General features: G+C 35.5%; 1 protein-coding gene across 3 annotated transcripts in view; it reads right to left on the bottom strand.

Annotated features, from left to right (window-relative positions):
- Positions 1 to 12,988, bottom strand: part of Slc9a9 (solute carrier family 9, subfamily A (NHE9, cation proton antiporter 9), member 9) — a 611,715-nt gene that overhangs the window by 238,861 nt on the left and 359,866 nt on the right. For all 3 annotated transcript variants that reach the window (XM_005407730.2, XM_005407728.2, XM_005407729.2), the window contains 2 exons: positions 4,254 to 4,367; positions 2,624 to 2,735 (listed from right to left, as the gene is read on the bottom strand). In XM_005407730.2, the coding sequence (XP_005407787.1) occupies positions 2,624 to 2,735; positions 4,254 to 4,367 (226 nt within the window). The remainder of the gene's footprint in view (positions 1 to 2,623; positions 2,736 to 4,253; positions 4,368 to 12,988) is intronic.

Raw genomic sequence — 12,988 nt, 5'->3', positions numbered from 1 at the left:
TCCCACTTTGGTTCAAGGTGGCTGCGACATTTGCGTTTAAGCTGCTACAGTGCTAATGTTGAGTCAGTGCCTGGCAGATGACAGAGCTGCTTTAAGGGGAAGGCGGTAGGTGGCATTCTCTGCAAATCACAGTTGCATGTAGGTAGCTGTCCTGAAAATGTGGCATACTGGGAACCAACTAACTGTCACTCCCATGGACTCGAGAAATAATTTCTGCCCCGTCAATAGGATGGAATCATTGTTTTTCTTCTCTAGAGGGATCATGCTTTAAAACATAGCCAGATAGTAAATATTTTACTTTCTGTGAACCACAGAGTCTCTTTCACAACTATTGATCTGTTCTCCTATAGGACAACAACAAAGAAACCCCATAGGTACTCCATAAACAAAGGGATATAGCTGAGTTACTTTATTAACAAGATGGGCATGTACAGATTTGGTTTGCTAATCCTCTACTTTAGAATATCATGAAATCATTACATTATGCTCCTCGCACCTCTTGGCTGTACTAATATACACTATATTATACTGACCTCTATCAGTTTTTACTGCAATGTGAGTCCTGCAGCTAAGCAAAAATTAGATGGTGCCGACCTTGAAGAAACCATCAAATCAGGTGGCCATTGGGGCAAGCACTTAACATCCCGATATGATAACCTAAAGCTCTACATTATTTTAATAACATTTTTGTCGAAACAACATTTAAAATATAATCTCCAAGTTTTGAAAATGAGCTGCTATTCCCTGGAGCAAAGCTACTGATATTTTGATGGGAAAGAAGGACAAAATAAATGCTTTCCAATTCCTAGAAATCTTTAAAAAAAAAAAAAAATGCAACCTAATCCTGGCTTTCTATTTATCAGTGGATCAAATTTATCTCTTGCTTTCGTATAATGGAAGTTAACTCACCACTGAAGTTCATTATTGTTCTAAGCTGAAGATCACTCATCAACCCAACATTTCACCTTCTCTCTCTCTTTCTTTCTCACCCTAGCATGGCTGGGGATGCTAGGAAGTCCCACCAGAAGCTTTTAGGAGGAAGATTTTTACCTTTGGATCTCCATGTGTCTTTATGTGATTAAATAATTCCTTCTCAACATGGGAGCTGCCCCCATTTAATGTGTGGACCAGGCTGGAATAGAATGAAAGGTGAAACGAGTCTTTTGTTTCTAGTATTACTTCTAAAGATACGGACTTCTAGATACCAGGTTGGATTTGATGTGCAATGTCACAAATGTGGGTTCCGGAAACCTTGTTCTTGGCCAAGTAACTTAACGCCTTTGAGATTTTGAACTTTAATTTCCCCATCTAAAAAAAATGTGTGAATGTGCTTCATAGGATTGATAAATAGTAAACGGCAAATAGAAAATATTAGTAAGTATTAGTTTCTTTCATATTTTCTATGTGCACGTATGTGCTCCAAACTATATTTGTTTGCACTATTCTGATAGCAGATTTTTCTCTTTTTTCTTTTTCTTCCTTTTCTTTTCTTTTTCTTTCTTTTCCTTCTTCTCTTCTCTTCTCTTTTCCTCCCTCCTCTTCCCTCCTCTCCTCTCCTGTCCTCTCTTCTCCTCTCCTCTCTTCTCCTTTCCTTTCCTTTCCTTTCCTTTCCTTTCCTTTCCTTTCTTTTCACCATGTATCCTCCAGTGGACTGCCTCTGAGTGTACAGTACACAAAAGCATGTAGGGCTTCTGAGGCAAAGTGCTACACAATGAAAGACTACTGGGAAAAAAAATTGATCAATAGACAAAACTTCCAGTGTCTAGAGTTATTCAGCAGACAGCAAATTCATTCGGTTTATTTTCCTTTGGAAAAGAGCCTCTGGGTGTGGTTTCAACAGTTAGAACATAGGTTACCTGTTGGTTCCATCAACCTGTACCTAGGTCTACTCTTGAGCCCCTGCTGAGTGCTCAATTAATATCTGTTTTCCCACCTAGCTAACCAAGCACACTTAGGTCCAATTTGCTTTTGTGGTAACCATGAAAAGTTTCTGGAGTCTTATATAGGGAAGGAGCAGATATTCTAAGAAAAGGCTTTAACACTGGACAAGCATGGCACCATTTACACACAATTTACCTGGAGCATGCAACTTAGAATAAAATGATAATTCAAATGCTCCAATATACCATTTGATCTGAAATCAGGCACGAAAATGTCCATGCACATTTTAGGCACATTTTTGAATGAAAAAAAAAAAAAAAAGAACAATAGCAAAATTCCAACCACATAGACAGAAACTAAACAAAGCCAAAACAATAAGAACGATACAGGGTTTCAGAACAAAATGATAATAAGGATTAACAGTGGTTGTTACATTACATATTGTTATCTTCATCAAAGTTGGTCAGATTACCAGATGTAAGAAAGCAAGATGGATCAAGCCATTAACAAAAATAAAAAATGAAAACAAAAAAATTATAAGTGATACAGTTTCACCAAACAAGATGATAGGAATTCAGCAACGGTTGTTATGTTGCTATGGGGATATGAACTTGGTGGTGGGTACAGTGAAGCAAAGAAAACTTATGTTTCCATGGATAGTTTCTGAGTGTCTTCATGGTTTTCCAGGTTCTGTGGACATGTGAGAGATCAGCAGTATGAACATGTCCCATAGCTGACATACCTGAGAACATCATCATGTGCTGAAAATTCCACGGGATCCTCTGTGTTCGTCCCAGATTCAGGAGGAAGGAGAGGGGATATATGTTACACGCTCTGGCCACAAAAATTGCTAGCTGTAGGCAAGCACAGGGACACATTGAGGAAAATGATACTGCAATGAGGGCTTGACTCTGAGCATAAATATTATGTCCTCAAGCTTCCCTACCTTATGACCTAGAGAACAAAGATAAACATGTCAATTCATATATGTCCATCTTGCTCCCCAAATTAATCCTTCAATGTCGATCCTTTATGGAAGTAAAAGAGGATCTCTGCCTTTCTGTGAATATATACTCGGTTTAAAATTGTTAGCCGAATCGTTTCAATCACTGTAAATCTCCTCATCCCATTTATGCTGCTGACGCCTGACTCTCGGCTGAGTTTCTCTGTAAAATGTGAGGCAGTGACTGTTGTGATGCGTGGCATTATCTCCTCAAGCAGCACTTTGGAGAGGATAAATGTACTTCCGTTCCCAATTTCCATCTTACTTTCTATCAGCTAATATGCCTGTCTCTAGCAAGCTTCGCTTACTTTTTCTTTTAGTAGATTTAATTTGGAGAGGAGCTGCCTGGATAAATACATAATACAATTGCGGCTCTAAGAGGCATTTTACTAAAATCAAGATTTTATAGGGAAAAATCTATAAAAACATTAGTGGTAGTTATCTCTCCTTTTTTCATTGTTGTTGTCCCTGATACATAGCTGTCCATTCCAGTCTGTGCTCAGGGGAATGAATTTATTTGGGGAAAGGAAGCTTTTTTCTAAGATCTAGGTTTTGGGTGCAGTTGAAAGTTCAGCCGCATGCTCAGTGAGACGAGACAGAGGGGTACATGCAAGAACTTAGTTGAGCAGGGCTGGAAAGAGGGATCAGCTGTTAAGAGCATCTGCATGTGGTCCAAGGTGGGAGGAAGGACAGCAGCTGTTGAATACCCTTGACTTTCTTCACGGCTCAGTATTCCTTTGGACAGACAGCTCTTCCACTGGGAATGCCTCCTGTCCAGGCCTACAGCTAGGAAAATCTTCTGCATTAAAAGTGAGGTCTAGCTCTTATCTGTCTTCCTAGGAAAGAATAGGTGCTTTCTTATTAAAATATATTTTCAAGTGCATGATACTTATAATGTTGAAAGTTAAACCTACTGTGCTAAGATTCTCACTCTCTCTTAATTTCAAAGTCCTACTTAGGAAAAAAAAAATTACTGTCTTGAAAGGAAAACATTTCCAAATGTTACAATCCTGTCTGCTTTCTGTTATACTCTAATTTAAATTAAATATATTTTCCTGTAAGAAGGGTCTTGCCATAATTTCTATGTAAACAATTTATAATTTTTAGCTAAACATGTTTTGAAGACTTGAAAAATTTCGTACTCCTTTAGTTTTTCCCTTTTACTGCTCTCAGTATTTTCCAATCTTCTTATCCTGAACCACACATTTTTAATAAAGGCCCCAGGTTTTTAGGAAGTGTTTCTCTCTAAACTGGAAATTTCGTATCTGCCTTGACTTTGAACTTTGCGGTGAACCTGAGGGCATAACTTTAAAAGTTAGTAGTCGGTTCTCCTCTCTAATCACCCCATGTTATGTATTTCAAAGGATACAAAGGCTCCAAGTATAAAAAGAGCATTAAAAATATGGTTCTGGAAGGTGAACAGCGCCAGGCCCATGTAACAGAAGATGACATTCTCAGCCAAGAAGTTCATAAATTCGAACAACTGAAAACAAAATAAAAATGAAAATCAATTAATTGCGAGTCAGATTTGAGTCCATTTTAATTTGTTGTGACTGTACTTGATGATGGGGTGGTCCTCATTCCTGTAGGGAACCTCCCTTTTGGAGTGAGCTCAGCCTCTCGGGGGACACAGGTCCCACCTATTCTGTTAGGTCTTCTGACTTACCTGGCTCTCTGCCCAGTGACATATGCGACAGTTGTGTCACTTAAAGCTTCCAAAGACACCCTCAGGGAGTATTAACCAGCATGATTCTTTCATAGAACAATTCCTAATAAATTGGCAACATGTTCCCTGTTAAAGAACTAAAGCTAACTGATGTGCTTGAGGTATATTGTAATTCACAATGCAGAGATTATTTCACCTCTCCTGCACACTACCCAGTAGATATACTTGAGCTCTCAGGTCCCAGAGGACTAATTTTTTTTTTTTTTTTTCATGTCGGGAATCAAACACAACACCTTGCACTTACCAGGCAGGCACTGTGCCACTGAGCTAGAATGAAATTTTTTTTAAAAAGCTGAAGCTAAATTCCTTGCTCACATATGCAAAGGAGACAAAAGGAAAATTTGGAAAATAAGGGTGAACATTGATTATATAGTATTTTAACATTAGAATGATCAGTTTATTTCAAAGCCCAGACAATGAGCCTCTTTAAATTGACTGATTGTATATCTACCAAATGTCTACAATTTCTAGCTGGTAAAAAGAAAATGATTGATCTCAGGGATCAGTTTATTCAGGACAAGCATGACAGATACATCAAACTCAGTCAGAAGAATGGAGTAATAACTTGTTATGTTGAGAGATACTCCCAGGAGTTATTCTTAGACCATTAACTAAACAATTTCAGTTGAACATGAAAAACATTTTCCAACTTCCATATTAAAAATAAAGGGGAAATGTGTCCAGAGGCCACAGTAAAGGCCAATTCGGAAAAGACTTTATGTTCTAGAGTTTTCACTTAGAAGTTTCTGAAACTTCATTCCCAGACCTGCATAAATCATTGTCAGGTAAATGTCTCTGGAGGCATTCTCTTGACTTTTTAAGGACTCATTATTTTTTCATGTAATGTATTTACAGCCCCACAAATAATGCCCAATACCTGCTCACTGACAGTTGACAGACAGAAAAGTAGAATCTTGTCAGAAAAATTATTTAAAACCAGTAATGGAAAGAAAGGATTAAAAGAGACACAGCTCCTTGGGTACAAGATGGTCTTTCTGCAATGGCAGTCATCATCAATTTTCCTGAGCACTCTTTCTACATTTTAGGCTGGCTAACATAAGCAAACACTGTCACTCAAATAACTGCAGAGAACTGGAAAACATGAGAGTCAGGGAAATATAGAGGATAGGAAAGTTTTTTTCTAGCTCATTATAGTTTTACTTCTTCCAGAAGCAAGATTGGTATATCATCTTATTTTGTTCAGGTTGCTGTAACAAAATATCATAAACAGAGTGGCTTAAACAATAGAATCTCATATCTAATATTTCTGGAGTCTAGAAAGTTCAAGATCAAGGTGCTGGCTGATATAATGCTGGGGAAAGCGTTCAAGGTTTGCAAATGGATACCAACTTCTTGTATTCTCACATAGAGGAGAGAAAGAGATCTTCTCCTTTGGTCCCTTCTGATAAGGACACTAATTCAATTCATGAAGATTCCGCCATCATGACCTAACTGCTTCCTGAAGGTCTTGCCCCCAAAGAGCATCTCACTGAGGATTAAGGAGTCAACATAGGAATCCTAGGGAAACAAAAAGTTTCATTCTTTAGCAAATATCTAGTTCTTAACATTAAAAAACATCAAAGTTAAGTTCATAGGGCTTCTCCTGAGCCATTCTCAAGTACATTTTACCCCAGAAGGAGTATTTTGGTACCTAGAATCTCTTTACCTTCTTAGTAGCTGTATCTCAATTTGTCTCCGGAGGGGCTATTTGTTTTGTATAGACTTGGTAGCTCAGATATGGAGCATGTAATCTGGGACTAAATCACTCAAATCAATGCATTTCTCTAGGTGATGTGTTTGGCTTGGAAGAGGATGTGACATGTTTGGAGCCAAAGAAATTCAATGAGACCTCTGCTAGGAATGCCAGGACAAAGATTTCCACCTCCTTATTGGATGAGAAATTGAAAGATGGCTGACCAGGTAGCTGCTGGGAGCCATTTTGTGATCACAGGGGAAATGGCTGAGAGAGAAGCTAGGTGCTTGTACCAAGATTTAAACTCCTGTACATAATCTCTCCAAAACCAAAAGTCTTCCCTTGGAGTTTGAATTAAAGAGATCAAGAAATCATTTGACTGGAGGTGGGGTTATATTATTTAAAATGATATACTTCTTTAAATGCATGCACTAGTTAAGAGAACAAAAAAACCTTTCCACTCCATAAAAAAAAATCTTTTTGAAAGGCATGAGGTCAACTTTTTAACTTTTTTTTTTTTCAGATAAAAAGAAAGTCTGTTTCTTTTGCCTGTTGCCATCCACCCAATTGTAGCTATTCATTATCTTAAAGAAACAGGAAAAGTATAGGGGATGAGTCAGTTACTTCTGTTAGTTGTTGAAATATGATGGAATTTTTTGCTATTCATTTTAAATGAGAGCCTATGGTTTTAAATACAGATATGCCTCAGTTCACAAATTTAATTTGTTCCATAATCCTGGAAAAGATGGGTGTGGTCATGTTCATCATCTGATGCAGAGTTCACACACACAAAAAAATTTTGCCAAATGCTTCTGTTTGCAGACCAAATTGTTCACAAAGGGTCTGTGAACCAAGGTACCACTGTATTTGTTTTAGAGATCTTCTTCCTTTGAAAAACTTAGACTTTTACTTTGACTTATTCATTTAGTGTATTAAACTGTTGTTATTTCTCTCTACATCCATGCCATGCTCTTCTACATTAGTGTAGATTCATAATTCATTGTACTATTTCAACTCTATATTCTCAGAATTTTACTGATTTTTTATGTTTAAAAATGTTTTTATTGGCACTTAATCATCCAGAAAAGTAGGTAGGTCATGTTTACAATTTAAGATTTTAAAAAGGATTACAAGCACCCCAGAATCACTCCCATTCCTTTTCCTAGTCTTACTTCCTTACTGCAGTGTAACTATTAGCATTAGCACCACAAATTAGCTTTTCTTGTTTTTTTTCCAGTTTTATAGAGTTGGAATTAGGCAATATGCACTCTTTGTTATATTACCAGAATTAGATGATATATACTCTTCGTTGTCTTTTACTTGACAATAAATTTGTGATAGTCTTTGTGTTGCATGTAACAGTTCACTTATTCATTATAGAAATATACATTTGAGTTGTTTCCAGTTTGGGTCTACGAATGCATGTTTCTGCTATATGTTAACCTTCTTGGGGAATTACTGGGATGTAATGTGCAATTTTCCAGAGCAGTGGTGCCAATTTACATTTCCATCAGCAGTTTTAGTTGTGTCTAGTTGTATCGTGCTACCATTTGGCTTTGCTGATGTCTTTTACTTTTTTTATGTTAAAAATTAAAAAACTGACAAAACAATGACGACAAAATAAAAAAACACAAAAACAACAAAAATAATACATGATGTCAAGCCAAAATGATAGAAATTTACAATGGTTGGTATATTACATTCTGTTATCTTCAACAAAGTTGCTCAGTCCATTAGATATAAGAATGTAGGAGTGATTAAACAATCAAAGACAGTAAGAAGTAAAAAAAATAATTAAAGAAAAACCATTGTAAATGATGCAGAGCATCATCATACAAAATGGTAGCAGTTCAACAATGGTTCTTATACTGCATATTGTTTTCAGATCAGTCGTCTATCTAACTATCAAATTCAAGCATGTGAAATTGGTCAAGAAAAAAGAAAAGAAATGATGTCTTCTAAACTCACAGTTTTGCCTTTTGACATTGAATCATCTTTTGACCTCAGAATCTTGTGAATTTGCACACAAATTACCTACCTGTTATTTCACTTGGAATTGCACCAAGTTTTGTAAATAAATTCAGGTAAAGTGTACATCTTTTCACTATTGAAGTTCTGAATCCACAAGCATTGTGTAGCCTTATCATTCTTTCGGTTTTGTTTAATTTTTCTTACTCATTCCTATAGAAAGATTTTGAACATCCGTCTAGATTTAGTTTTAGGTATTCAGTGCTTTTTGTTGCTATTGCAAATAATACCTTTTTCAAAGTTCATTTTCTTTGTTTTGTTGCTAAACTCACATGCATAGCTGATTTTTTAAATGGATCTTTCATTTCATGTATTATTATATATATTTAATAATATCACTTATTGGTAGATTGCTTGCATTTTTGAAGATCACATTTTATTCCTTTCTGATCATTACACACTTTGTATCTTTTTGTATTTGTTGCTGTTGCTTAATCACCTTTGATAAGATCTCTAGTACTGTGCACAATATGAATGATGATATGGTTATGTTGTTCCAGTCTCAAAAGGAAAACTATCAATGCTTTTCTACCTGTCAAGTTCATAGAAGCATTTAACAGATTATGTAAATTCCTTTCTTTTCTTGGTCTAGTAGAGACAGTCCCTTTTAAAAAACAAGAATATTGTCGATTTTTAGCAAATACTTTTTCTTCACCTATAAATATGATCAGAAGGTACTTTTTATTCTTTTGGTACAGTTAATTATATTAATTTTAAATGCTATGACAGTCTTGCATTTCTGCAATATTCAAGTATCACAAAATATGTTCCCATTCTTTCCTAAAATTACTAGAAGAATTTTCTTTACAGGAAAATTTTTAAATTATGGATGTACAGTAATTATTTTACTAGATATAGATATGACTAGTCAGATTATTTTGTGTCAATTTCAATAAGTTACATTTTCAAGGAATTTGTCATTCTTCTGAATTTTCATGTTTATTAGTATAGAATTGTTCATAACATCCTCTATATTTTAATGTTTGTAGTTATGTCTTTCACCCAGTCATTATGGGTGATTTGTCTTTTCTGTTTTATCCCTGATAAATCTTTCTGGAAGCTTAGCAATTTCAAGTGCTTTGAAGAAACAACTTTATTTGTGTTGATTGTTCTATACCGTGGCTTTACCCCATTTCATTCATTTCCCCCATCTTTCTTTTGCCTACAAAACATTTCAGTTTAGTTTTTTTAATTTAGTAGCTTGGCCTTTCAAGTCCCGGCTGTCCTGACTGCTTGTCAATTCTTCCAAACATCTCACTTTTTGTATAGTATTCAGCTTTTCTATTTGCTTTCTGAAGGAGAGTTGTCCTGACATGTGCAATTCGGTGTAACCAGCTCTCCTTGCATATATATTTTTCCAGGTTAAAAAAAATCATGCTTTGTTCTCCTCCCACTCACTGCCAATTTCCTGGTATTTTATACCACCACAAAACCGTATATCAATTTAGAGGGATTTGACAGTTTCATAATATAATTGGGTAAAAAGATAAATTGTTTGAAAATATTGCAGTACAAGTTAGCTAATTTAGTGGAAAAATAACAAAACTGAAAGACTGAAGATGGATTCTTCACTTATTCCTTATGCCCAAATAAACTCCAAAATAATCAACAATTTAAACCTACTATGGTATTCAAGAAGTTATCAGTAATTTTGTACATAATCAAGGTTACTTAAGCATTGTTTTATGAAGCATTAGCAATAACTTAGACATAAACATCCATAACATAAGAGATGAGATGGTTGAATAATGATATATTTATATAATGTTGTATCCAAGATCCACTGTAAAGGTCAGTTGAGTAAATGAAGAATATATTTGTATGAATGTGTTCACATATATTTATACACATAATTTTCACTTCATTTTAGGAATCATAAATACACTTCACAGCATGAGTCATTCTTTTTAAACATGAAACCATGTTACTTTCAGTTTCAAAAACTAGATGAAAAAATTGGAGAAAAAAATCTTAAAAGAGGATAAAAAAACCTTTCCAAATGTTTATATCCTTAATCCTAGCTTTAATAGTCACTCTTAATCTTCTCATTTTATGAAAGTTAGCTACCATTCTTACCCATTTTTAGTGTCTTGATCATTTTGTTTTCTTTTGTTAAGTGCACAAAAAAATAACAACAAAATAACAATAAGAGGACATTTCTCCTTTCATAAAACACCTTTTTCAGGAATCTCTGTTCACATATCCATAGATGTATAGTCAACATATATAAGCTTAAATAAATCTGCCCATCTTTTTACATGGATAACTTTAACTAACTCCATAATATTTCATGAGCCACTTTCCATGCACACAACTTTGCATCTAGTGCATAATTTTTAGTGGCAGCACAATATCCCTTCGTATCTTTCTATTTATTAAATTTGATTTCACCATACCTGGTTTTAGACACCGGGCTGTTTTCAGATTTTTCTACTTACAAATAATGCCTCACTGAGTATCTTTTTGAGGCATCTCTACCCAGCTGAGTGATTAGGTAAAATTCCTGACATGGGCTTCTCTGTCAAAGGGTCCACATTAATTTTCCTTGTTAAGCATACCACACAATCTGCCCTTCAGAAAGAATAAACTAATTTGCATTTCTATTCACGCTCATTCCCTCCTCTCACACAATTGCCAACATTAATTTTTATCAGTTTTTAAAAGCCATTGACAATCTGGTAGATTCACCTATTTTAAATTGTAGATGATAGCGTTTTAGAAAAAGTTTCTCTAATAGTGATGCAGCCCACTGATGGGCACTCCTTTGTCTACTTCTGTAACAACACTCCTCTGAATGGACAGGCTTTATAATAATTTATTTTTTGAATCACCCAGTGAAAATCTGTGGGTGAATTCAATTTTGTTTCACATAAAAAGCTCTGCTAACATTTCCGAAGGAGGAGCCACGCCAAGGTCTACCAGAGAGACAGCCGAGTTTTCCACTAGACTCCATCGACTGAATCTAGAACCAGATAGTCAGTCATTAAAGGAATGAACTCCTTGGTTCATTTTGAAGAAAAGAAAAGAAAAGAAAAAAGAAAAGAAAAGAAAATTCTCTACTCTAAAGCCAATCATGTTAAAAATAATAACAAATCTCAAACTGTCAACTCATAACTCAAACTAGATAACCTTGAATCTATTTGCTCCCTATTCAGGTCCAGTGAAAAATAGACTCTACCTTTTATTTATTAGCACAATAAACCACATTTATTTTGTTTCTGCTAATTCACAGTTTGTGAGATTTTGGAAAGGACCCAGGATAAAAGTACTCTCTGCTGAGCAAAGCTTTTCTTCAGGAGAGAAAAACTAAGTTAATAATGCAAACAAAACTAGGGGAAAAGTAAAACTGCAGAAGAGGACAAACTATGTTTAAAAACTCTGAAAGTTCACAGTAATGATTCATATGCTAATGAAGCAACTTAGTCTTGTCAGCAACCACGCTCTGTAAAGACAAACTAGGTACTGTGCTCTTTAATCTGAGTTATTTACTGTACTAAGAGTTTAAGACCTCATGTCTTTTTTTTTTTTTTTTTTTTTTTTGGTTCGGGGAATCAGTCTCAGGACCTTGTGCCTGCTAGGCAGGTGCTTGTGCCGCTGAGCTATATCCCTGCCCCTTCACATCTATCTTACAGAGTGTTTAGTACTTATTCTGATTGACTTTTCTCCTATTTGTGCAAAAGAATGAAATTGCATCACATTATTATGGTCTGTGTAGAGAAATTTAAGAGCAGTTCAGTATAACTTGGCTAACCTGAATTAAGTTGACATGAATTCCTCAACCTAGCTCATGTTGTACCCAGTACAATTTAACACAACCTCCTAACTTTCATCTACTGGTCTATGAAAGGCACTGAAATTAATTTTTGCCAGATGTAGTGGCCCACAACTGTAATCCCAGTACTTCAGGAGGCTGATGCAGGAGGATCTTAAGTTCAAGCCTCGCAAGACAACATAGTGAGACCTGGGCTCAGAATAAAAAATGAAAAAGCTCTTGGGATGAAATCTGTCTTTATTCCTAACTGGGAACAGAGAACATTCTAGCTTCTATTTTTATATACTATTGAGTGTATGTATATTATTTTAATCAAGCTGGAGTATAAGAAAATATCTTTTATTCCTGCATTTGGGAATTCATGAATTTTACAGTAAATTCTACTGAAAACATTATTTTTGTTTCTGGCATTTTAATATTTGCATATTTCTAAGTACTCAGGAAATCTGTTCAAGGTGAACCCAGTCATTCTTATGGGCTGCAGACGTGACGTAGGAGATGAACTGTAATGAAGATCTTCGCCAACAGGATGTTCTGAAGGCTTTTTTGTCAATCAACTTCATGGTTCCCAGAGCAGACCCAGATTTTATAAATCTGAAGATTCATAGTTACACATAATGAACTGCAGTCTTTGAAGATCTGTCTACATCTAGGACATTTTTAGTATCAATATTACTACTTCTAAAATAGTAATAATGCTAATGGTTCTCTTGGGATTTTTTAGGACCTACTTTGTGCTAGGAAATGTGTCAAGGACTTCAATTAAAAACTTCTTTTAAACAATTTGTGCTACAGGGGCTGGGGATTTAGCTCAGCGGCAAAAGCGCCTGCCTGGCAAGTGCAAGGTCGTGAGTTCGGTTCCCGGTACCGGAGAAAAACAAAAAA

The sequence above is a fragment of the Chinchilla lanigera genome, unplaced genomic scaffold (assembly GCF_000276665.1).
Source record: "Chinchilla lanigera isolate Chin_1 unplaced genomic scaffold, ChiLan1.0 scaffold00107, whole genome shotgun sequence".
NCBI lineage: Eukaryota > Metazoa > Chordata > Mammalia > Rodentia > Chinchillidae > Chinchilla > Chinchilla lanigera.
The sequence above is the reverse complement of the archived record's forward strand: the minus strand, read 5'-3'. Positions and strand labels throughout refer to the sequence as shown.